Below are 25,449 nucleotides of genomic sequence, written 5' to 3'. Positions count from 1 at the left end.
AGCCGGTGTATGTCAAAACCTTCCATGTGATTGTAAATATTTAATTGCAGACTTCACTCCTCTTGTGTATCTATTTGTAGATCTAAGGTTATTTACTACTAAGTAATATACATCCCGATCCTTTAAATATTATTAATTAAGAGAAAACTAACAAATGGTGAGTCCGCTGAATTGTGAGTTAAACAGAGTGCATTTTCTGAAACTATTATATATGTTATAACAATAAAATAGACTGATGTAGACTTATAGATCTAATGGTCAGTATCATTTTATGTCATCGTAAGTGCAGCCATATTATTCTCTTGATCTTTAAACACGGTACCGGAGATTGCAGGTATGCATACAAAGATGCTAAACAACGTGGCAGAATGCGGATGATTACATTTTTCAATTTGACTTTGTAATGTTATTTTTTTTAAATTTGTCATAAAAGCATACTTCCTGGAAATTGAATTGAAAAACAGTTTTCATGATGAAACGCTCCTGGTGGAAGCCACTGTAACCGCCGCTTGCTGCATATTCTTCTTGTAGGTGGAGGGATACGCGGTGCAGTGCGAGTTTTCTCTGGATGGAAGCATCCTGGCATCGGGAAGCTCGACCGGCTCCGCTCACTTCTACGACTTCCACAATGCTCACACGCTACACACCCTCCGCGCCCACAGCCAGCCCTGCCTGTGTGTGTCTCAGCATCCCGTCCTCCCTGCGACTGCGGCCACCTGTGACTGGGCCGGCGAGATCAAGGTCTGGCACTAAGGAATGTGAAGGAAGACCAAGAGAAGATCATATTGAAGCGCATCCATCTTCAAGACGATATTCCCAGTAATCGCTGCTTAAGGTGGAAAAAACCCAGCTGTGGTTTAAATGTTATTGTACGCATGGTCTTATTTGTCCTATTGTTTTAACGTCCAACCAAGTTTTCCGTTAGCTCCCACGGTCGGCCGCGCATCCGTGGTCACCTGACGTGATTTTCTTTCCGATGGCGGGCGAGTACCAGCACTGCCTCGGTCGCATGCGCTCACTCGGAGTGCGCCCCCCAGAGGACGGACTAGGAATCATTTTGCAGCGGTTGCGCGGGAAAATAATGCTAAGGAAATGTGTGAAGAGGGCTAAGTGCATTTAATGGGGAGAGAATCCGGTCATTTTCGAAATAAAACATTTTTCCGAAAGAAAAGTCAAATTAAGATATTAAGTTGTTTATTCTACAGCCCAGTGCTAAATGGCCCAGTGGTTGGGGACCACTGTTCTACGGGGCTGGGGGGACAGGATGGGACGGGAGAGGGGGGGTGGATGCTATAATAATGGTGACTGAGGACCATCTCGGGGATGGAGGGTTACATATACACATACATATTAATTATAAATACATACTATAGAATTAATTTGATGTAAATGTACTTTACATATTAACTCATCTGTTCATTTTAGTACCACGTTTATTTGTATTCAGTAACTTTTTTTTAAGCAGTGAGGGTAGGATTTATGTCTACAGTGGAGTGTAAAAAGATGCTTTTGATCTTGCTGAGCAGTCCTTAAAATACACCTTAATTTGTGAAGCCAAATGCTAATTTGCATTTATTTGAATGGTTCCAGTGATTTTTATATTTTTATTTATCTGGCTAGCCCCTTCAAATTGGTAAGATGATTAACTTTAAAAGAAAGTGGAGGGGCCAAAAAAAATAAGGCCTCTAAAACACCAAAGACTAAAGTCCAGGACCAGCAAAGCCAGGAAAACCGCGGTGAACATTGGAGGGTCTTTTCAGGAGGGAAATCTTTAAAGATAGTGTTGCCACTTGTTCGACAGGTAAGTAACCAAACTTTTAACTTAACCACATTTTCAATCTTCCAGACGGAGACGACGACATCTTCATCTTCAATCCCAATTATGGAAAATGAACATAAAGCTCATTTGTTGCCTTTCGTAGCTGAATAATAAACATGCATTAAGTAGACAGATGAGTGGCTTCAATCTGTTGAGGGAGTCAATTGGAATCATAAGAAATACTAAAGGGAAAAAAATCCCTCAAACCCAATGATGAATTTCCCAACACTCATCTTTATTAAGTAAATTAACTTACATCAAAAATATATAACCATGCATTAGACGGACGTTGTTCGTAGCCTGTTGTTCCTGGAACAGGGCTGGAGGTAGAACAGAACAGAAGAAAACCGCTTCAACCCCCTCACTCAGGGTCAACATTCAATAAATATAACTAAAACTGGATTTAAAATTAGTCATAATGTAATAACTGTGGAAGCAGTTTCTATATATTTGTATACATTATGTCCACAACAGAAAATAACCATATATCTTCTCCACCCCGCTCTACATTTATTCAAATATAATTCCAAACCTAATATGTTATTTGGATAGCTATACATTATATGCAGTAAGACTATAGTTGAAGAATTTTGTGGTGGACTTTCACCTTCATAACCTGCGTGGTAAAAAAAAAAAAAAAACTCTTAAGCCACTTCCCGAATCTGCAGGAATAGTAGAGGTAGAGGCATGGCCTTCCAGAAAAATCTATACACAACTGCTCAAGGCCAAAGATGAGTTCTGAGTATTTAGCGTATCCCTTTCCCCGTTGCTCACAGGTCTATAGAGCTACGCTGGCAGGAAGAAATCCTTCCAAGACACCGTGACGTTGTCTTTTTGTCCCTCTAAGCTACTACCTGGAGCAGATGGTGGTTGTGAGGCAGCAGCACCAACTCTGCTATTCTGTCTTTAACATAAGGCTCATTATCATGGTCTTAAATTTGCCCCAATCGGACATCGTGTCTCTGCCACTTTCTATGGTCTCGTGAACCTACACTTTGTCTATTATCACAGTGTTTTCTTTTAAAATAGACGCGTTTAGCATGCTGGTTTGACAACAAAAAACAGTTTTTTCTCAGTACAGAAGTTCAGTTCTACCAGTTTGTCGGGAGAATGTTTCCGATTAATCTTCTCCTGGAGAAGATCCAGCACTCACTAGTTTTGGTCTCTTATCAGTTTTCAAGAGTTTGTGTTGCGGTAGAATTTGGCTGCGTGGGTCAGATTATCAGACAGGGACAAAGCTTCCCTTCGCATTTTCCTAAAAAAAAAACATTTCAATGGAGATCTCCATCTGAAAAAGATCCCGTGTCTCAGAACGGACGTAATCCTCTTCCAAAAAACTGGCCTCGTGAGTGCTCTGTCCAAAGCTGTAACAGCAGGGTAGACGTATGACAACACATCAGGTTATACAGTATGTACGCAGTTGTTATAAAGGAATCCATTCTGTCCACTGAACAGGATTAAGGCCATTTTCTCTTTGTATGAGGATTACTATTGTGCAGCTTCATTTTGATACAAAAATAAGAAAAACTCCAGCAAAAAGTATTTTTTTTGGTTACCTGGCATTGTGTTTTAATTTTTTATATAGGGATTTTAAGTTTCCAATAAACAAGTGAGAAATTTAGCGTCAGGGAGGAACTCCATCCATTTAAATTGAGTGTAATGCTAAAAATATTACATAGCTTTCCCATAAAATATTTTTCTTGCCAGTTTGAAAGTGGCAATAAAAAATCCTTTTTAGTTTGTGGCAATTAAAGATAATGTCGCAATGATAAATAATTCAACTGGAAATTAGTTTTTTCCATCGTATTTCAGCATTATACAGCATGCATATTGTTTAAGACAAAACAGAGTGAATATATATTTTTAACAGTTTGCAGTCCACCAAACATAACCCCAAAATGTCCCCGCTCCAGTCCTTTGTCTGAACTCTGTATACTAGAGCAGAATTGATGGTGTCTTGCTGGTTTTACTAACAGTACTTAAAAAAAGAGAGCTAATTGCACAGTATTTTCATGTATCTCGGTCTATATTGTAGTTCGTTCCTCTCGTCCCACCGGCTCTAATAATCCAACAAAAACATAGTGAACAGCTGGTGTCCGGTAGCTACGCGGTATCCTGACACAATAGAAAAGGTGTTGCAGACTGCGTGAAACGTGCCTTGGCTGAAATATGCATAAAACATCTTAATACCCAGTCACGTCACGTATGTGTTTGGTGCATTGATCTTTTGACACATACAGTACAGCAAGTTCGTCATCGTCATCATGCATAAAAGGGAAAAGGTCTCTCTCTCTCTCTCTCTGGTCAGTTCAGCAGTGTCCCATAGAGCTGTGCCTTGGTCAAACTGTCCTTTCTCGTCAATCCCGTGCTACCAAATTTCTGGTACCTCGGAGAGGACTTCTTTGGGAGCGCCGGGCCGACGCTGAGCGCGGAGCTGGAGCTCGGCCGAGGTCGGACGCTTGGCCTGGGGCTGGGGTAGTGTTGAAGGCTCGAAGCCTCCAGGGAGCTTTGGTGTAAGGACTCCGCCGAGCTGTCTGCACTCCGGTTTGCGTAGTCCTTTTGGCCACCGCCTGCCGCCCCTCCGCCAGTCTCCTTCTCTTTGGAACTGTCCGAGAGAAACAAACTGCACTCCGAGTCCTGACTGTCCTCCTTGGCTCTGTACAGCGCCGGCGTTTTCTCCGGCTTGCGATGCTCCGCTGGTTTCTGGCTGCGGCTGGGCGACGGGGGACCCGCGGCAAAGCAGTGCTCCAGCACACGGCCGCGGAAGACGTCGTCTCCGTCTGGAAAGCTGCCGTAGAGGGGCCCCTTGTCCTTGCTGGAAGGCCCCATGGCGCAGTGGCGCTCTGAGAAACTGTACGGGGAGACCCGCCCAGCGACGTCCCCGTAGGAAGACGAGAAGGCGTTGATGTCCTCCACGCTCAGCCGTCTCCAGCGGTTGCTCAGGTCGTCCTCGGGGACCCGGACGTCGCCCCGGCTGTCCAGGGCCCCTCCGCGAGCCCGGCCCAGTCCAACTGTGGGCCCCATGCCGCGAGAGGAGTCCAGGCGGGAGGTGCTGGAATGGTATGGCTCGCTGAAGCACGACGCTGTCCTCTTGTACGCCGGCGAGTGGCCCTTCTGTGGGCTCCCGGGCGTCACAATATGCTGGATGCTGAGGGACTTTGGGAAGCTCGGGCCATCCTTATCGTAGGAGGACGCGCCCTTGCGACCGTAGTCCGCACCGCCACCGTCTCGCCAGTCCATGTAGAGACCCTGGTGGGACGAGGACAAGGTGCCAACCGCATTGCGCCCACAGCCACCGACTCCTCCCTTGTCGTCCGACGCCAGGCTGAAGCTGGAGTAGGAGCTAGAGGGCGGGAGGCTGCCCGCGCCGAAGTCGTCGCCGCGGCGGCGGAAAGACGACGGGGGCTCGTGGTGGGAGAAGCTTCCGGATTGGTAGGCGTCTTCGTCCGGGTTGCTGTCGGTGGAGTTCTGCGAGTGCGGCTGCAGCAAACCGGTGTCGTGGAGGTCGACGCTCTGCCGGCGCTCCGTGTCCTGCCACCGCTCGGGGCAGTAGAGGGCCGTGTCGCTGCAGTACAGGTCAGACGTTTTGAAGGAGATGCGGCGGTTCAGTTGGTCGGTGCTTCCTGTCGCCGGGTGATAAACCCTGTCCCGGGGCTGCGGACTGGGTGAGCGCGTCACGGGGCAGCTGCTTCCAGGTCCGGGCTTCGCCAGGACTTTGGCAATGACGGCTGCGGGCACGGCGTCCGAGTAATTGGAGTGGGGCATCGCGCCGGTGGCTTCGCTACTCCACTTGTGTTTCTCCACGTGGGAACTGATGCGTTCCTGGAAATCCAATGGCAGCTGAAAACAGACGTACAAAGAGACAGTGCTTCCCCTCTCTTATTTAAACATTCTTTCTGCATCTGCACAGAGGGTTTTTCTTGAAGCCATTCCTCAATGTTTTAATCCATAGTAACTAACTCTCGTATAGCTTCACAGTGCAGAAAGGTTTGCGGATCTCAGAGGTTTTGCCCTACTTGGACCACTCTAATGAACTCTGATGAAAAAGATTGTAAAAGCAGTTTCCTTTACCCAAAACAAATCTTTTTTCAACCTTAAACCTCAAATTGTAAGAGGAATATTATTATTTTTTCTTTCTTTTTGCACAGTTTTTTTGTCTTTTCAAATAATCCTGTTGTTCTCTCTTCCATCTGTTTCTCTTTCACTTTCTTTTGCTTCCTCTCTTGTCTCCCTCTGGCACACACAGACTGATACATTATCTGTTTGGTTTGGCTAATGTTCGAGAATGTTCCTGTCGATTACAGACTGGTTTCTTTGTGCCAATTAAAGACGGTCAGGCTCAGTAGGAAATGTTCCTGCCACACAGATTTCCCTCTTTTCTCCCTCCTTTCTTCATCCTTTCATCTTTCTCCTCTTTGCTCCGATGCCTTCATTGACCAAGGAGCCGCCATTTCTTCTCTCTCTTGCCCTCTTTCCTCTGTCTACCATCAAACACACATCACTTCCACGGGGGACGGCTTAGATTCAAATTAAACTAGTGCTCTGGGTCCCCAGCTGGGAATAGAAAAACAAGGTGAAGTACTGACTTGGCTTTGTTAAGAAATAGAAACTTGCTTTGGCATAAAATAACCTGCATCTTTTAAGTCTGAGCTATATATAGCAGCCACTCACTGCCTCACCCAGAGGGAATGGAGATGGAAAGTAGGTGAGTTTGTGTGTGTGGATGGGGGGGGTGGGGTGGGAGGGTGTTTACAGCGTGTGCTCCAAATGAGCTAGCTCAGCATCAGCTGCTATCCGAGGCAAATCTTAATTAACAGTCACACAGTGTTAATCCATGTGACAGCGTACACATCTGCATGTCGTATTCCATCTACAAAAATAAGTGGATTAAGGGTGATGGAACTGGCACTTATTGTTTTAGTCACTACAGAAATTCAGTTACTCTGTAACGGGTCTTTCTTAAAAAATACTCTACCATTAGAGTAGATTTCTTGGCATTAATAATAATATAATTACTTATATAGTCAATGTGTTTGAATAGAGTTGTCAAGTCAATTATCAGCCCTTATGAAAAGTAAAACTTTTTTTTTTTTTTCATCAGGTGTCATCTCAGGCAGCACATATATTAATATGTACAGGCTTTCATCCATTCCTTGTGTATGCATAGCCGGGGTGCAGACAGATGGCACTTCAGTCAGCAGTCCTTCATCAGTTCTAATGAAGAAGGCATGAGCGCCGTCTCTGTCTTGTTGTGAAAACCTCTGAGCGAGGCTTAAAGGTTCGTGGAACCTCTCCATTACAGCAATAATATACCAGGATTAGAATAGTTCTGGTGCAGCTAAACTGTTCATAAACTTCAGAGAAAGATTACGCAGTTTTATCCTTCACGCTGTTGCCAAATTTTCTAAAATCTCAGAATTCTGAGTAATAAATAGAGAGGATTTTATCCGTGTTCGTAATGCTAGCTAACAGCCCTCGTCGAGTTGCTTTCTGCTATTCTGGAGGAAGTAAAACATTAAGAATTCCATCTATTTGTTTGATGTTTTTTAAATGGTTTTAACTTGCTTTATAGGTCTGCAAACATTTGTACTGCAACCCAGAGATGAAATTCATTGACGCAGTAGAATCGGTGTCGGGGGGGCTCACCTCAGACAGCTTGTGTGATCGGTAGTGAGGCTTGGAGCACTGCAGCAGCTCCGCGGCCAGGCTGCAGTCTTTTCTGTACGAGTCCTGTAAGAGGCAGAAGCATTATCCTCTGTTACTAAACAGAATTTCATCAAATTCATTCTTGTTCGTTTTGGTAGCTTTTGGGAGGAAATCAGGATACAGTAATGTATTGTAACAAAAAAACGAACCAATGAAATAACAAACATATTGTGAGAGAGGACTCGTTTTCCCTTTGGCTATATTATTGCACCTTTTTCATGTGTCATATATCCGCCCGTTTTTGCAAATTGTATTATACATTCACTTCACCTCACAGTATTATGTTTCTCCTTCCGTGTACTTTCGGCCTTTAACAGATGATTTCTTTTGCCTTCTTTCCCTCTCCCTCCTCTGTGAAATCCATCCTCTTATAAAGGTCAGGTCATCACATAACCCTCACAATGCTTCACACAACGTCAAAGCTTTCTCTTTGACAGTTTCAACTCCCCCACCAGTTAACGCTGACTGCTTTTTGAATGACTTTCTTTTTTTTCAGGTTTCCTGTATCTTCTGTGGACTTTGACAGGTGTTTTAGTTAAAACGAGTTGTGTGATGTGATTTCCCGGTGACGTTAGCCACTAGGTATAGACACTTTTTGGTATGATGTACACATTATGATTCTTTGAATAGAGTTATACAGGTCTCTTGGGGCTTTGTTTAGACCCGATGTCTGAGCAGTCAGTGCCTTGCATCACAAATGATGGCACTATCCCTAAAACAGACCCGAAAGAGATGCAAAACGACTACAAGCCCCAAGGCTGCAGATGTTTTTCTTTATCTCTTTGTAGTTGTTTTGGGTTCTACTCGGTGGCCAGAGGTGTCCTCACGGTGTCTATAGCCACCCGTTCAATATAATCACTATAAAACACCCAGTGACTTGGAGTTCTATCTGCTATCGCTCTTTGACGCACAAATATCCTGAATGTCGGAAGAATTTACTGAATATGACATGATTTATAAGAGAAAGCTGGAAATGTGACGAGAGAAAGTTTCCACCAACTTTTTGAGAAGGCGTCCGAGTTGAAGAGGTGTTAAAAGAGTTTTGTGATTACTGAGCAGCCGAGGACAGTAACTGGCCCCCATCTCTTTGCCCTTTGATGCCTCAGACCGCTGCTTAATTTGTGCGCCTCGAGGTGGAATATGATTTGGGCAAACCTTCAACTGAACTTTCATCAAAAGGAAAGTTAGTCGAGGTCCACATTACACGAGGCCGTACTCACGTTGTCGTCTGTGAGTTTATTTATTGTGATCTTCGCATCCATGAGGTGGTTGTTGAGGACGATGATTTCCCGGCTGAGGGCTCTCTTTTCCTCTTCATGGTGCTGGGACTGCAGTGTGGGAGGAGAAAAATTAATTAAACATACCTAGCAGCATAAAACACAAATAAAGGAAGTTGCAGGTTGACCGAATAAATGATGAGTGGGGAGCAGCAAGTTTAAGGTCAGAGAAAAGAATCGAAAGACAGGGAGACGAGGGAGTTGAAGCTATAGGAGAAAAGCAACTGGAGAAGAATAAGATGAGAGAGGAGGGCAAGAAAAATGAGTGTAAGGGAGCCGTAAATCAGTCTGAAGATGGTGCCAGCAGCAGGTCTTAATTAAAAGAAGATTACCCTAGCCAGCGCCTGTATCATATCAATTACTCAGGGGGGTAGACAAATAGAGAGGGTGAGAAGAAGGAAAGAGAAAAAACAAAGAGGGAGAGAATGGGAAAGACAAATGAAACGCTACTCCCATTTTCATTACTGTCAAAGAAATGCAAAACGACTGCTGGAGTGACATCTTCGCTCCAGCTACACTGGAGTCTAATGACGGCGATGTCATAGCTCGCTGCTTTGTCTTTCTGTCTGCCGCTTTAATCTCAACAGCTGTCTACCACATTGTCCTGCGATGCGGCACTGACGTCCGCGGTGCCCCGAGGACGATCCCATACACTGAAGCTAATGAGACAGATTGGTTTGAGGAAAGGTCGTGCTTGGTCAAAGAGGATGAACCATTTCAGCTTTCAGCAGCAACCTCAGTTTGACGGAGCCAAATATCTCCCGAATCCACTGAGCCCAGGCCTATTCCCAAGAGGATGAACCCCTTGTCATTAGTTTGTTAATTGTCCTGTGCCTCGTCTTTGACCTTGTAAACTGAAGTCAACATTGCAGCTTCCAGGGGTCAGCAGAGGGTTTTGTTGACTGAAAAACTATTTTCTATCTTATTCTCTCTGACACACACACACACACACACACCATTAATCGCAAGAACTGTCACACAGCAGCAGCCGACAAATGATACAGCTCCGAGAAATCGCTTAGCCTTCCACCCTTCTCTCCTCTAATCTCTCAATGCTGGTGATTGTTTTGGAATTGTGTGCCGAGCAAATCTAATAGGTGGCAATTAATGTCACTTTAAGCGATAGACCAAAGAGATGTTTAAATTTGGTTAGGATTTCATTAATCAGCTGTCATAATGCTTGATTTCTATGTAAATGTTCTATTGCTAGTTTTGTGGATGACCACATACGGGCCCTTTAGAGCTCAGACATGCACGTGTCTTTGTTAAGATAATGTTTCATCTGATCAATGATAATTGGCCCCACCGGCGTTTATACTTAAAATAAAAATGTAATATATTGGTCTTATTCTGTTTGAACAGTCTGATGTAAAGAAAATGACTCGTATAAAGTCCACTGTATTAAGCCAACTAGATGATTAGCTTATTTTCAAATGTACACATTTAAACGTATCACTATCTGATTTACTGCAACAGATCTTTTAGTTTTAACAGAAATGTGAAACAAGTTGTACAAGTACAAATACTGCAATAGAATTAAAGGACCTGAAAGATGTTGCTTTAAAAGAACCTTGAGTACTTACTTGCTTTGCCCTCCAAGATCTCAAGAACTATTAATCATATGGAACAATGGTAACAACTAATCAAACAAATTCCCTTTTCAGAAGTTATCAAAGGTTTGTTTTTGCTTCTTTGCTTCGAGGCCATGGTTGGTCACGTGAAAAAATATAGTGGTGCAGCTTTTATATTAAAGGCAAGGTTATTAATTCCCCCCAAAACACATCAAGCTTGTTCAGCATTCACATGTTACTCACCATCTCTAATATCCCTTTAGAAAGCAAATGTTTTCAAACATTGATTATTGTATTTTGCAGCAAAATGTAACCCAAAATGGCAAAAAGGTTTGTTAAACAGTGTTTAACAACAACTTTTCTTCTTAATCACTATATAACTGTTATTCTGACAAACTGACACTTCAAACTGACACTTCACTTCACAATTGGAATCAGACTCATATAAATATATATATTTATAGAATATATTTACATAATCTTGCACTGTACTCTGGAGAGAGGGAGAAAGTGATATTTTAATCACTGCGTCATGGCCAAAGGAAAAATCAAAGCTCTACACACAGATTTTTGCTCTTTTTGTCACAGCGAGTTGAATACGTACGCTATCACAAAGACGTTCTTATCAGTTGCTGCCAAACATTTAAGAGAACAGCAACATTTGTACATCTTATTTTAAGATTGACCCGCTGGAGGGTTAATGCTGACTCACCGTTGATCTGTTTAAGAACTTTTTCAAAAGGATTTAATAAATTGAAAGTGCAGTGAATAAAAAGTAAAAAATGTCAATTAGATTTAAGTATTCTACTGGAGATTTGACCTTTTCACTGAACAAATGACGCCTGAATCCCATGAGATGCAATTACTGCAGACTGGCTTATGGAGAAGAGCAGAAATCCTCACTTCAGTCAATCTCAGTCTTACTTTAAAATAAACTTTTTGAAAAAAAATCCATTTATAGGTAACCAGATTTTAAAATGCTGGAACCAAAGATAAGCACCTTCCTGAATGAAACAGGATCTAAATATTGTGGGAAGAAAAGAAACCAGGAGAAAATCAATTGACATAACAGCGAAAAAAATGCTTTGTGTTTTGTTCTTTTAAAATGTTTTCATTAACAACTCAATGGTCCATAGTTCTTTTGCTGCTGCGTCACTTCTCGGGATTCTCAAGAAAGAGTGAATTATTATTCGCTGTTTGGTTTCACTATGGTGATGTTCTCCCGTGTGTATATTTGCAGTTATGATTAACTACAAAATGTTAAAGGGACCAATTAGTGCACTGCAGGCATCATTGAAGGTCAGAGAGCAACATATTTATACACATGCATAACAGACTTGCATTTTCCTCCTTCAGCAAAACACCTTACACCTGGTGAACATAGATGTAGACGCCAACCACACGCTCCTTATCGAACCAGACATATACTCTTTTATTTCCTTATACTTCTCTTTTTATTGTAATAGAATATATTCTATGTGTCCGTGTTTATTTACAGTAAATGTCCGCTCTGCAAAAATTACTGTGATGTTTTCATGTGTGATGAACAATGAATTGATGCTTAATCAACTTATCGTTGATTATCTCAATGTTTTGTTGATAAAAACGAGAGGCCCCAGAGATTAGACTGAGCGTCTTTGTTTCATAAATAAACACATGAATAATTCTTATCTTAACAGGGGGTAGATGAATACGTCTGGATAGAGATGTACTGTACACCAATAACAAAGGTTAAACATGCTGCCACTTGTTTTGAAGAGAGGCTGACAATTCATGTTCATTATTGATTGAGTTAAGATACCATCTATGCTCAGATGCTGTTTTCTTCTTCCTGGAACACTTTCTAGTACATTAGAATCCGCAGTATTTGGGCCCTCCGAGCATTTTAATCAGCTTCAATGCCAATGTTTGAAAATTATCTTTATGTTTAACTGAGTTATTATTTATGTTAAGTTTTTTTTTTTCAATATGTTGCTTATAAGTGATTTACAGCAGGACTGTTTGTACCTTTATTAGGAAGACAATCATCGAGTGAGACTTTAATTCCCTGGTAGCTTCATTCCTAGCACCACGGACAGCTCCGCAAACAACAAAGTCCAACATTTTCTAAAACAATCATGTAGAAAATAAGATAATGAAAAATGATAATGAAAAAATTCTTAATTAACCAGTCGCTGACATTGCCAGTCGTATTTCATCAACATTATTTGGTCTCATTTTGTCCTTAAAAACTGCTTCCTCTTCAGCACTGTTTCTCTAGAGAGAAAACTAATACTGTTCTTTATGAAATAATTCACTGTTCCTACGTTGACCTTGTCAGTTTGGACCTTTTAATGACACGTCTGATTTGATTTTAGCTGCTTTTGTCACTGCCTTCCTTCCCAGACTGTCTTCTACAAAGGAACATATTTCCCCCTTGAAATGCCACGACATGACATGACATCAAAAGAAATGACAATCCCAGTGAGCTCTGCCTAACCAAACTGTCTCTTCCCCCGAAGACCATTTGATACACAAAGTCTCTGTTAGACAGACAATCCTTTTGAATGCCAAAATAAAATTCACGTGACTAGAATGTGATGATCTGTGTGTACTTGAGAGGAATGATCCATTTGAGGCTTTCAGTGAATTCATGGTATGACAAAGCATTACGGATCACATTGGAGCATCATCAAATAATTATGACTGCAAATACTCCAAGACTGATGCTTTGAATATACAGTACTATGTTTCATGTCTTGATTGATTCATTACAGATGTGACGCCTCACTGATCCAACCCCATGCATTAGTAGGCAGCAAAAATCTACATTATCTCCTTCCAATTGAAATATAGCTATTCACACTAGCTTATGCTCCCCTTTAAAGGGCCAGTTTCCCAATAGAATGTGCATGCGTATAGAGAAATATGTGAATATACAGGAGATGTGTTTTTTGGTACATGCATTATCATTGCTGCCTTCTGAAAAAAAGTATATATATATATATCTCAAATATATTTTCCCTTTCAGACTAGATGAAATACATTTATATAAAAATATGAGCGGCATACATCTTCTAATCTAATTGTCACCATCATGGGGAATACAATACATATTTTGAAATGTAAATTAAAAAAATAAAATACACTTTGAGAATCAGCTGATGCCTTTTTATGTCAACGTGCCATCAATATTCAAGCAACTTGATGCTAGTTCGCTCACTACTTCACAGTTCTCCTACATTAGTGTCTAGGCTGAAGAAAAGCCCTATGGATCAAACTTCTGATGAGATCTGACTCCACTTTAATCATTTTATTGTGAATCCTAAAATGGGATTTCACTGTTAAGCTGTCTCATATTGTGCTCTGATAACTGTCAAATAAATACTAGGGCAGAGGCTGTAGGAGGAGGACACACAGGGAACCTGCTTGATTTGCTGCTACTGAGGTGTGCAGCAGTTAGCTATAATGGTTATCTGACGGGGTGCATTGCAGGTAAGACCAATTACTTTGGACATTGATTGCGCTCTCTATCCTTGATCATGTAATTGCTTTGAGAACCTTCTGCAGCTGTACAGTTCAAATCAATTGTAGTAGTCGTTGTCATTGTGAGAAATTTTAAAAATAATTGTCTTATTTATCCTGATCATTCTGATTCTTGTTCATATTGGCGCATCTGAAGCTTGCTATCCACTTCTCCTTTGAGCCTCTCAATCAAATAACGGCTCTGTAAATGGACCCTCATGCTCAATCATAAAATAGTAAATTAAATTTGATGGTTTAATCTGCCCAGGAATATAATGTCAACATTTCCTTTAAATATACAACAATAAATGTCCCAAACTTTCATAGTATAGTAAGCTATGACCATTGTAAAGATGATTAAATATGTAATAAGAAAACTTTATAGTCTAAGATGTTCGTAATAATTGTCATAAAATGTACAAATAGTTTGCAATAGTATTATCATAAAACAATATTGAAATGAATGAATTGTATTTATGTTGAACAAAGTCCCAATATAGGAGAAGGCATAAAAAGCTTCGGGATGTTAAAGTCATCAAGTTATATTTTGGTGTCACGGCATGATTCTGGTTGAGATCAGACAGATATTTGGTTAAAACTGATATGATAATCTGAGACAATGTGAGGTTTAAATCCCAAACTTACTGTTCTGTGCATTTTGTCTTCCAAATCTTGGTTGATCCTCTGAAGAGCTGCATAGCTGCTCTGGATCCTACAAGAACAGAGAAGAATCCTTATGGCCTCGTTGAAATACAACACATCAAACCAAATAACACATGCATTTTACTTTCATAGTGTAAAATGAGCAGTAATAATCTGTTGGGGTTGTGATTGAGTGGTTTTGCAAATTATCAAAGAGATCAATGAGGAACTTAGGAAACTGCATGTTTATTATTCAATTCTGCTTCTCCTATTTATTATTTTGTCACTATTGCTTTTTGGTAACCTTGCAGTCCATTAGTGAACTTAATGGACCAGGACCTCTACTCTGCTTGTTTACTGGTGTTTTTGTCACCTTTCAGTCCGTTAGCACATTTTCAAATGGCCCCATTTGCCAAAAAGATGTGCCGAGCGATGGAGTCAAGAAGCACAGGCAAATAATAACACAAAGACCTGTAAGAGCTTTGAGTTGCCACAGAGTGAAAGGGAAAGGAAAAAGTCCCCTTTGAAGAAACATTTCTACTTATGGAGAACAAACCAAGCCAGAAACTTAAGGATGTCATTCATTCAATGGGAGCCTAAAACACCTGAGTAGGTCTTCCACCACTCTCTCTCTTCAACAAGCTCTGCCAGTTGTTCAGATGGTCAAAGTTAGGACGAGAGGGGCTGTGATCAGGTCTCCACACAGTCTGCTTTCCAAGCCTCAGTGATGAGTTTAAAGGTGCGAGACCCGAGATTGGAAGCATTTCGATTGCCTCTCAACGGTCGTCAAAGAGCTTCAGCCCCGTTTTAGCTGACAGCGCAAACCGCAGCAAAAGAGCTGACAGAACTAACGGTGTTTACCTGATGGGGAACTGGGGGCCGGGTGCTACACTTCCATTATCAGCCCCGACCAGTGTGCGAGAGCAGCCGTCTGCGAGACAGACAGTGGGACACGCTCACGTGCACGGACATGCACTAAAAGCATACGCCGCGGCCCCGGCTAAGCCAGCAAAGCAAGGAGGATCTCAGATAACAACAAACACAAGAGGGGGAGCAACGTCTTCTCTGCCGTGGTAAAACATTATTAGACTATGTATATTCCTAATTACTTTTCCAGAGAAAGAAAAGCATTGTGGCTTCAAAAACCACAAGGATACAGTTATGGTTATTTAATGAAGTCAAAAGGTTGCAACCATATTAGCTGGCAAGATCGGCAATATGGGACAATTCTTCAAAACCCTGGATGACAAAAAATCAGAATCATAACATTTTTTTCCTATTTACCCTGTTTATATTATCTGCGAATCGCAACTACATTACAGTAAAGTTAGGGAAATGATTAAAAAAACCTACAGTCAATAAAAAGGCCAAAGTTTCACGTCTATAAGCTCTGGACTCCTGCACAAGAGCCAGGTGCCCTCCAGGGTTCATACTGCTTCCTGCACACAATGTCAGCATTAAGTCAAAGGTGTGCTCTCTAATATAGACTCAAGTACTTGGGACTGTGTTGCTAATGAGCTGAGTGTAACCGTCATGGCCTTTAACGACATTTTTACAGCAATGTTCAAACCGCCTCTCAAACATCTTTCTCCTGATTTCCTCCGGGACGTAACGCATAGTACTTGGATGGGTGTCTCTCCGCTCGGGGAATTAACAGTTCTGCATTACATAAAGAGGCAAAGCCGCCCGGCTGAGTCATGCACGTGTGCTGCACACACCTGCGGAGTTTCTCTGTAAATTTCTCCAGTTCCTCCTGTGCGCGGCGCAGCTCCGTCTCGAGGTACTGCCGAGTGGAATCGAACTCTGTCTCCACCATATCTAGTTTGTGGGTGGTGTACGACAGACGCTTACGGAGGTCATCCTTGTGGTCGTGGAGAGAGCTGAACGTGCAGCAGAGAGAGAGAGAGAGAAAACAACAGGAGGACACAGTCACAAAACTGAAGCACTTGCATTGCTGCCGACAATCACAGACAGAAAGAAAATCCATAGAATTAAAAAGTAAAGAGAACACGTGTTTGAGGGGGAGGGATGAAGCGGAGCTGGAGTGTATTCTGAAATAAGAGAGGTCCCCGGCAGGGGGTGGGGGGGTAGGAAATGGGGAGGAGAAGATGGATGGAGAAGGAACACTAATCATTTCCCATTCACAGGGAGGGAGCAAAGCTGGGAAAAGGAGCTCCCATAGGCGTACTGCTGAAATCTACTGCACAACCCGCTACTGAACCTCTGAGAGAATGGGGAAAAGATTATTCTCCCCCAGACACAGACCATGGGTGGCTCATAGAATAAGAAAAGCGTAGAATGGACCCCAGTTTTGTGCGGTAGTGAGCATTAAAAGAGGATGAAAGAGACAGTGAGGGCATTCGAGAAAGTGAGCGAGAGGACACATTAACACCCTAATCAACAACAATCGGGAGCAATATTTTTGTCATTGTCGTTTGACTTTGGGAGATGAAAACACACGGACGAGAGACGGGGAGCGGGGTGTGTGTGGTTTAGCATTTTGCCAGACTGATGGATGCTTGGCCCACGGAGAAGTCGGATGGCTCAACGCTGCCAACCAGCAGCCGCAAAGACTGAACCTCAAAACTGACCGGACTACAGGAAAGGACCACCTTTATTCCTGGGCCGGTTAAAGATCGCCACAAATCAAGTGTTCATTAAGCGCTGAGAACTCTGAACACAAGCAGCGCAGCAATAATATGCAGGTTACCGATGGAATAATAAATGCTCATTAGTCACAAATACCATTCCAGCGTTTGTTTTCAAGTGCCCCCACTCCCTTCTTTCACTTTCCATCAGCACCCGCGTCCCTCCACTGGTGTTCACGCCCATCTCCCCCTGCAGCCTTTTCCCTCATTAGTCCCTCACTATTTCGGTCCACTCTCTTGCTCGTGCGTTCCTGTGTTTTCTGCCAAGCTCTCCAGCGCCATCCGGCTTCCTGCCTTCCCGATGACTGCTTCGACCCCGCCTGCCAATTCTTTGTGACCCGCCGGGCCGCCGACTATAGACATAACGCATTTCTATGGCCCCCTGTGCTTTGTCCGCGCCACTCCGACTACACCGACCCCCAACGGTTTGTTTTGGAAGTATTTGACAGACACACAAAGCCAACAAGCTGAGGTTTGCAGCTTCAGCGGGACGCTGCAACAGATGCAAAGACCCTACAACAGCTTCGCTGTCTAACACCTGCAAGTGATGTTGTAAAATCACATGTCAAAGGGGCCACGGAAGTATTATAAACCAGATGCTTGAGATGTGGTGATGAGCGATGGGAAAGAAGCGATGCAGCATTTTGCTTTTAATGGCTTTTAATGGCCAAGACCTCCTGACGAAAAAACATTTCCATTAGTCAAAATGAATGAATGGGAACGATGTTTAGAGCTTAAAACACTCCCCCGACTGACTCATCTTACCTTCGTTTCTGATGTTTGCAACCGTTTCTCTGTGTTTTGAGGGCAGTTTTGCCAATGTATATCTTTTTCATAATTTTCTCTGTGGCTCGGCTCTCATGTATGTATTGTCGCCTCTGCTGCTGCTGGTCTGCTGGATGTTGACGCCAAGTTTGAACTCTAACCACAAACCAACAGTGAAAGCTCTAAGTGTGGCCTGGGGAGGCAGATAGGAGTTGGCTATCTGTGATGACCCTGCCAAGAGAGCAGAGAAAAACAGCTTTGAAGTCCCACAGATTTAGCAGCACATTTAGTTCTGTTGACTCCAGACAAAAACAGAGATTTTCCGGGTGCATTCAGAGAATGAGCCAGTTAGGTATGGCAAAGCCCAGCTGGGGGCTCAATTAGATAAGTTCAGTAAACAAACTTAAATAGCATGCAATTCTTTGAATTATTGCGCGTCCCGTCGAACTCTCGTTTCTGCTCTTCCCTTTGAAAGATAAATGCACACAGATCTTCTTCCTTTCTTCATTCTGCTATCCATCCAAGTATGTTTTCACATGTATACATACATATATGTAAAATGGAATAAAATAAAAACAACCATAGTAATTAAGAGTGAAAACCTCGTCCACTGTTAGCACCGGTTAAACTGCTAAAGTACACTAACTGAAGAAAGATATGTTAAAATAGCCTCATTTGTTCCTTATATTTCTTCTCTCCCTTGTTGGAAACAATTGACTGCAGGACCTTATGGAATAATGAGCTATTGACCAGCGGACCTGGGAGGTTATTCCTCAACAAATCTGTGTTGTAATGAATGTGTGAATGTTGCCGTGAACTCAGGTCTCGTGCACTATAAGAACTTAAATAATCAACTCGCCGCTAGCAAGCATTTGATGCCAGAATGATAATTATTTCTTTATGCAGGTGCATTTGAAGGGTCTTGTTGATTTCAATGCCCATTAGCAATTGATGTGATGTTACAAATCCTCAAATGTCAAATAATTGCACCTGAAAACGTAAGATCTATTAAGAGAAAACAAGTCTTCTCCTCATTATGCCTGCAAAGCTCTAGATTTCTCTGTATGTTTATGCAGCCAGTAGCGAGCACTCGTAAGGGATGTGGGATTCGGATGCTGTGTCTTTTTAGCCTTTCCAAATGCAAAAATACCAAAAAAATTAAATGGATGAAATGGATCGAATACTGTTCCTATCTGCTCCCATGTAAGCTTCAAACATTAGCACATCTGGCTGACTAATTTAGTGCAGCGACCTAATCGTGCATTACTTCCAAGGAGGGATTCATAAGTCGATTTTGTTTAGTCAGGTTACAATAAAGGTCCATTCGCAACTAGCACATCCACGGTGTAGTATTTCCTCTGCGTGGAAGCAGGTCCTAGATAATATCTCTGAGAGGCTCTTTTTGGATTTGGGCAAGTTTTGGCAAATTGTGGTGGTAAACTGACAGTTTGATAAGCATTTCTCCCTAATGTATTCTTTATTTTTTCTATTTTTACATATTAACTTTCACTTTAAACATTGCTATATAAAAATCTTGGGGTTGAGGACTAACACAGCCTTTTCCCTCATTAGTCCCTCACTATATACAGTATATATATATATATATATATATCATAACTAGATCAAAGTTTTTCCAAAAGGGCATATATTTGCATAAATGCATAAATGGAGACCATCAGGATATCTTACTAGTCACTGTAGCAGTTTAACAACAAGTAGAACAAATCTCTTGTTGCATTCCGATATATCTAATGGCGCAGCTACTTATTCTTTTTAATCTCCCTCCAACACGGGCTCAGGAAACAATGGCAGTTTGTGGAAACATTGTTCATATGGTGGCAGCAGCTGTTTTGTTATCTGCAAGTCACAGAGGGAAAGAGAAAGAAGAGAGGTTGCTCGCAGCCAATTCTCACATGTACAGCCAATAACACACACCTCCCCTGTATTTTAACACCTCCTCCATGGGGATAAACAGCAGATCTCAAGTTTAAGATAAACGTGAACAGAAAAAAATCTAAATCCTCAGAGAACCTTGCGTACTGCTTCTTCTTCACTGTCAGAGAAACTCAAAATAGCAACAAATATGTAAATCAAGCACACTGTCCTCTATGCCGTGTCCCCTCGTATCTTTTTTAGCGTGGATGTAAGCATAAGTAAACCATGTTTATCTGAAAAATGGCCTCATTGTGTTGAACATCAGACAACGCACAATACAAGGATAACAACAAAATGTTTGTTGTAATGCTGCAGACTGCAACCTACATCAGGCAGTTTCCACCTACTACTCTTCATGTATAGTTTCGTTTTCTCATGGACCCACTGTCAAGTAACTCCAATTCAACAAAAAGAAAAAAACCTAATGTGGGACCCGCTAAAGGTCACAACCAGCAAGGCTCCATCTAGGATCTACAACGTGGAGCCCATGATGGTGCCTGCAGGTTGATTTACTAGAATTGAGCTGCAGGAGGAGAGCGAGGTATCTGCTGCCTGCCAGTTATACCGTTGACAATGACCAAGTGAGGACATGCAACTTTAATGGCTTCTGTGCCGCCCCCACTGAACTCTGCTGTTGTGAGCAGCTCACAGAGACACGGTCACCATGACAACTGTAAACAGTAAGAACTCACGTTCCAGCTCAAGGCAGTTTTTTTGTGGATCCACTTTATAGAGGTAGCCGTTTTCCAACCTTTTTATAACAGGGTCCATCTTTAAATTGTGATGTAATGGAATTTCACTCCCATTTCTGTGTCTCCCAATATTATGTTAAATAGTTAAACCGCAGGCATTTCAAAGATGTTACAAATTAAAATGTTATCCCGTTCATTTGTTCTGTTCCCTCCAGTTAAACAAAATATTTTTATAGTTTTTTGGATAAGATTGGAGTTTTAACAACCTCAATTATTCCTCAACTTGCATCTGCTGAAATGCTGAGTAAATCAAAAGGACTCAAACATCCTCCAAGTCAAAAGAAACCAACCAAGTTGTAATAATTAGCAACATTATTTAACTTTTTCTTTCCCTTTGTATGATCTACCACAGTTGAGGCTTTACTTGAGTTGTGTACTTCTTGTGATGCAAGACTCCAGAAATACAACAGTCTCTCGTGTATGCTCCCATACCAGCAGCCAGAAAAAACAGCTCTGTGGATTAAGTCACCAGAGCAATGAAGAGGACTCGTCAACACGGTTTGCTGCCCAAAGACAGGAGCTGCAACTGAGGAGCAATCCCTGTGCAGTTCATCTCTCCTGTAGTTTCTACCAAAAGAGACTTAACATACAGTGTGTAGCTGCAAGTTGTTTTAAAAGTAATACCGAAGTATTCCAACTTCTAAAAATGCATCAGGCATCAGTTTTCATTTGCAGTTTTATCAAATGATTTGTTGTTAATTGAACATTTGCTTTGATTAACGGCAACTGTTGTGATGAGGGTGTAAAGGAGGTACTTGATGTGCAAAAACAGACAGAAGCATCAGACCTGACCGAGTTACACAGAACCACACAGCAACTAAGTTGGAATTCACTGTAGGGCTTTGTGCCCATAATCCTGTTTACCAAAACAAAATGCTCCTGGGGATAAATTAAATGATAAACTAGTGTTTGCGCTGCGACTCCCTCCAGCTTCCCTGTGTATCTTTGGCCCTTTTAAAAGCATGTCAGTCATCCCTGTGAAGTTGTATTTGTGTTGAGTAGCAGCGTCTGTGTGTGTGTGTATGTGTGTGTGTACATGTGACAAGCTTCAGAGGAAACAGCGTTCAATCAATTTTGACAATTCGTTGGCATAATTCATAATATTCCAGATAAACTCATATCTCATCCCATCAGGGGTCCACAGCAGGGGGAGATTTACCACGTCTTAATGTGGTGTGTGTCTGTTTTGAACAAAACTATAGGCTGTTTGACAAATTGAGGTTCAATGCACAATATATATATATATATATATATATATATATATATATATATATATATATATATATATATATATATATATATATATATATTTCTTATTATTTCATGTAAAAACAAAATTGAATCCTCTGATTAGTATTTTCTAATTCACTCCCCAATCATTGACTCAATAGCATTTTTATCACAGTGTCTTTAGGCTAAGGGACATTAAAGCTCCTTTTACCATGGAAAAGCTTCACGTGGCAGTAAACTAAATTAGTCAGTTCTACTTCCTTCAATATTGTCTAAGATTGACACAACAATAGACTTTAGATTCATCGAGTCAAATAGTTTCAAGTTACCTATTATTCTAAATATGTATCCCTTATCATCATGGAAAACAACTTCCTATCTACACATTTGGCAGGAACAGAGTAACATGTGTTGCTCCTTGTCCAATAGAGGCTCTACTTTTGGCTCTATTTTTCGTCTACATTCACAGGAATATGCATGCCCTCAGCTGTTAATGACTCCACTATGTTCACATGCTAGTTGGTAACTGCCTGTATGTTGTTTGCCTCCTTGAGGGGGGAAGTGTACAGCATGTTTTTAGAGCGTTGTTCTGACGACGGCAGCGGTGAGACGGATCAAACAGACAAAAAGACAGTGAGCTGAAGGACACTAAAGATCTCTGTAGAGCTGAGGAGCAGCAGGTCAACCAGTGATCTTATCAGTGAGTTATTATTTTTCATTATTATTACTACAAGCAACTCCTCTCGCGTGTAAGTTATCATTTGATTGATCGTTGGTATAACAACGATGTTGTCTTTGAATCCTGCGTTGTTTCCTCCTTAAAGACTTTTTTTTTTTATCATCACAGCGCAGTATGGACAATTCCACCATGCACTGCAGGAGGCTGCCAGGGGACCAATAGAACTGCATGCACAACACTCCAGGGGGCCAATCAAGTACTGAGGTGTAGTGGTTGCAATAGGTGCACATTTTTTTCCACATGTAGCTCATAAAAGTGCACTGTGTGGTTTTTCGATGAAAAGCTTCCTGTCTAGTGAAACGGCATGTTTTAAATGCATCCCGACTCACACAACAGAAGCCGAGGAAAAAAATGATTGTTGGTGCAATAGGAGCAGGATCTGAACCATGACCCTGGACAAGAGGGATCAGGATTAAAGCTAATGCATTAATGAGCTGCAAGAACAAAGAAAGAATAATTATTCAGAGCTAAAATAGCCTGTGTGGAGACAGTGAGGCTTAAACCCATCTATTAAAGAGCTCTTTCCTCTGTGTGTTATACATAACATTAAAAAAACAAACACAGATCTTTTTTGATATACGTAGACTTTGTGTTTACTGTATGGGCAACCCAGAGGCTTTGCTACGTTGCTCCACTGACCAGGGCCTGTCGGTTTTGACATAAATGCTCTGGGACAGACAGGCGTATCTCCAATAGTAGGAAGGTCGTGAGGTGGGAAGTGTAAGAGAGAAGGAGTCCTAAGACTCAGAGAATACAGATGCATGCTCACACACAAACACAAAGACAACCCCTGGGGTTCCAGATGCTACAGTAGTCCACCTTCACAAATTACTCCGGCATAAATCTCTGATCTCGTCGTCTCAGAAATAATTAGACAGAAGAATGAGAGAGTGGGGAGGTGGTGAATTGCCCAGTGCGAACCTGGAGGGAGCTTTTCTGCATTTGGATGATATGTATGTAGCTAAGGGGAGATACGAGAGGGATGAACAAATAAAAATCCCTCTTTAGGTATATTCCTTAAAGTCTGAGAAAGACCCAGTAGGCAAAAAGGATCATGGGTAGATACATCTGATGAGGGTTGTTCGAAACATTTGTAGAGACCTAATTAAAACTCACAGCAAGTGAAGTGAATCCCAAACTTTTTTTTTCTCAATGCATTATAATGTGCTGGCTGTTTTACATCTTTTAATCGCCCTTCTGTTCCTGGTTTATCCTAAACTCAGCAGCTATAGTCTGTGCTCCTAAATGTAAACAAAGAAACTTCCAGTACCCTTCGGCTTTTGGAAGTGCAGCGACATTCTTTGACACTTCAAAAGAAGAGATTTTGTTTTGAAGCAGTTCTGGAAGCAGTTATTAAAAGGCGCATTGTTGCTAAAAGTACATTTTTATTGTCTGACTGTAACATGATGACAGAACAACAAACCCCCTCCTTAGGAGAACATCAATCATCTAAAGAAAGGAATAGAAAGTTAAACAAGAAGAGTACAATTAAATATATTATGAATTACTTTTCTGAAGCCAATGTTTTTCATATAGGATTTTCCTATTCTCTGTGTTCTTCATATGGTTTGTTCTGTTTAATGGAGTTGGCATAAAACTCCAGCAATTTGGTGATACGTTGTGACTTATTATCTATGACAAGAATCCTTTCAGAAAACTAAGGAGAAACAGGATGTGCTGCTGCACGAGTTTTGTGGAGCTGATGATTTGTTTGGACAGCCTTAAAGACTTGCTTAATCTAATTTGGGATCCATTTTAGATCCCATTTGGCTGATAGATTGCCCAATATTGATACAGTACGGGGTTTGGTTGTGAAAACTGTCATGCTTAAAAATGTATTTGTAAAGTAGCCTTGCCTCTCATGCCATGTACAGTACTGTCGCAATGCCGTCTTTGAAGTAGTACATTAATTACATCGTCCTGCAAAAAAACTAAAAAATGCTGAGGGCTAATTTATCAATTTTCTTTTTAGTTTTATTTTTGCACCAGATCACACAAACGTTTCCTATTGCACAATAAGTCTGAACTAATTTCAAACACCTGAAGTTTCCCTCAGTTTGCTTTACTTATGTAACAAGATAATCTCCACAAATCCCTGTTTCCGCACTTTCTGGAGCGGTAAGCAATTGACTTATGGATGTTGTGATCAAGTTATGCTAAGATGCAGATTATAAAAATGGTTTAATGAGAACAACTCTCTCTGATGATGCTCTTGTTCAAGCATAATGTCCTCTCTTTGGTATCATCATGGCTGGTAAATGAATATCAGAGTTAATTGAGGGCTGTGAAAACGTTTGCCGCCTCATTATTCTCACGCAATACAATACAAATGACAGCTGAAACCACTGAGCAACAACAAACACAGATTGACTTCAACCAAACAGTCTTTAGTAGCCTCAGTTCTAATGCTGCAGAGATTACTTTGACAAAAAGCTTCAGTTTACTCAAACACACGGCACAACATGTACTCCGATTCTCAAAAACATACTGCACTGTTGAATTCCCAGCAGTGAACGCAGCCCTTCTGTGAAAGCACTCAGACTATGCAACACATGGACAGAATGGCACAGCTACTTCTCACGACCAGTATTTTCTACAAGTATGACAAATCAACTGCACGTACTTATCTTACAGCTGTTAAGAGAACCGGGCATGCACTTCTGCTCTTCCTCACCTTACCGTCTGCATGCTTTTCGCTTCATTTTCTTCAGATGAGATCACAATATTCATGTTCCTGTGCATCCCCTCAGAGCGGCATGCATTTAGAAAAAAGCTCCTCTAATTCTGACTGGAGACAGGGTGGTAGGCAGAGAGGCAGAGAGAGAGAGAGAGAGAGAGAGAGAGAGAGATGAGCATTGAAT

General features: G+C 41.6%; 2 protein-coding genes across 8 annotated transcripts in view; one reads left to right on the top strand and one right to left on the bottom strand.

Moving 5' to 3' along the window:
• wdr25 (WD repeat domain 25) overlaps positions 1-2,450 on the top strand; it is a 17,171-nt gene extending 14,721 nt beyond the window's left edge. For all 3 annotated transcript variants that reach the window (XM_062557198.1, XM_037486631.2, XM_037486627.2), the window contains one exon: positions 532-2,450. In XM_062557198.1, the coding sequence (XP_062413182.1) occupies positions 532-753 (222 nt within the window). In that variant the 3' untranslated portion in view covers positions 754-2,450. The remainder of the gene's footprint in view (positions 1-531) is intronic.
• On the bottom strand, positions 2,450-25,449 carry LOC119227643 (brain-enriched guanylate kinase-associated protein). 5 transcript variants are annotated; one of them, XM_037486622.2, is made up of 7 exons: positions 25,263-25,445; positions 17,933-18,163; positions 16,238-16,399; positions 14,523-14,589; positions 8,746-8,853; positions 7,466-7,549; positions 2,450-5,659 (listed from the first exon to the last, which is right to left on the bottom strand). In XM_037486622.2, the coding sequence occupies exons 2-7, from the start codon at positions 18,001-18,003 to the stop codon at positions 4,124-4,126; spliced, it is 2,028 nt and encodes a 675-aa protein (XP_037342519.1). In that variant the 5' UTR covers positions 18,004-18,163; positions 25,263-25,445; the 3' UTR covers positions 2,450-4,123. The 5 variants fall into 5 exon arrangements, with proteins under 5 accessions (XP_037342519.1, XP_037342520.1, XP_037342521.1 ...); XM_037486623.2 differs by having other exon boundaries at positions 25,268-25,445; XM_037486624.2 differs by having other exon boundaries at positions 25,212-25,289.

The sequence above is a fragment of the Pungitius pungitius genome, chromosome 14, assembly GCF_949316345.1.
Source record: "Pungitius pungitius chromosome 14, fPunPun2.1, whole genome shotgun sequence".
In the NCBI taxonomy this organism is placed as follows: Eukaryota; Metazoa; Chordata; class Actinopteri; order Perciformes; family Gasterosteidae; genus Pungitius; species Pungitius pungitius.
The sequence above is the reverse complement of the archived record's forward strand: the minus strand, read 5'-3'. Positions and strand labels throughout refer to the sequence as shown.

Excerpts from the sequence above, each read along its gene's own strand:
- LOC119227643 (XM_037486622.2), bottom strand. The coding sequence starts at position 18,003 with ATGAAAAAGATATACATTGGCAAAACTGCCCTCAAAACACAGAGAAAC. Across the intron at positions 14,590-16,237 it reads TTTACAGAGAAACTCCGCAG|GATCCAGAGCAGCTATGCAG; the intron begins GTGTGTGCAGCA and ends CTGTTCTTGTAG. Across the intron at positions 5,660-7,465 it reads GATCACACAAGCTGTCTGAG|CTGCCATTGGATTTCCAGGA; the intron begins GTGAGCCCCCCC and ends GTCTGTTTTCAG.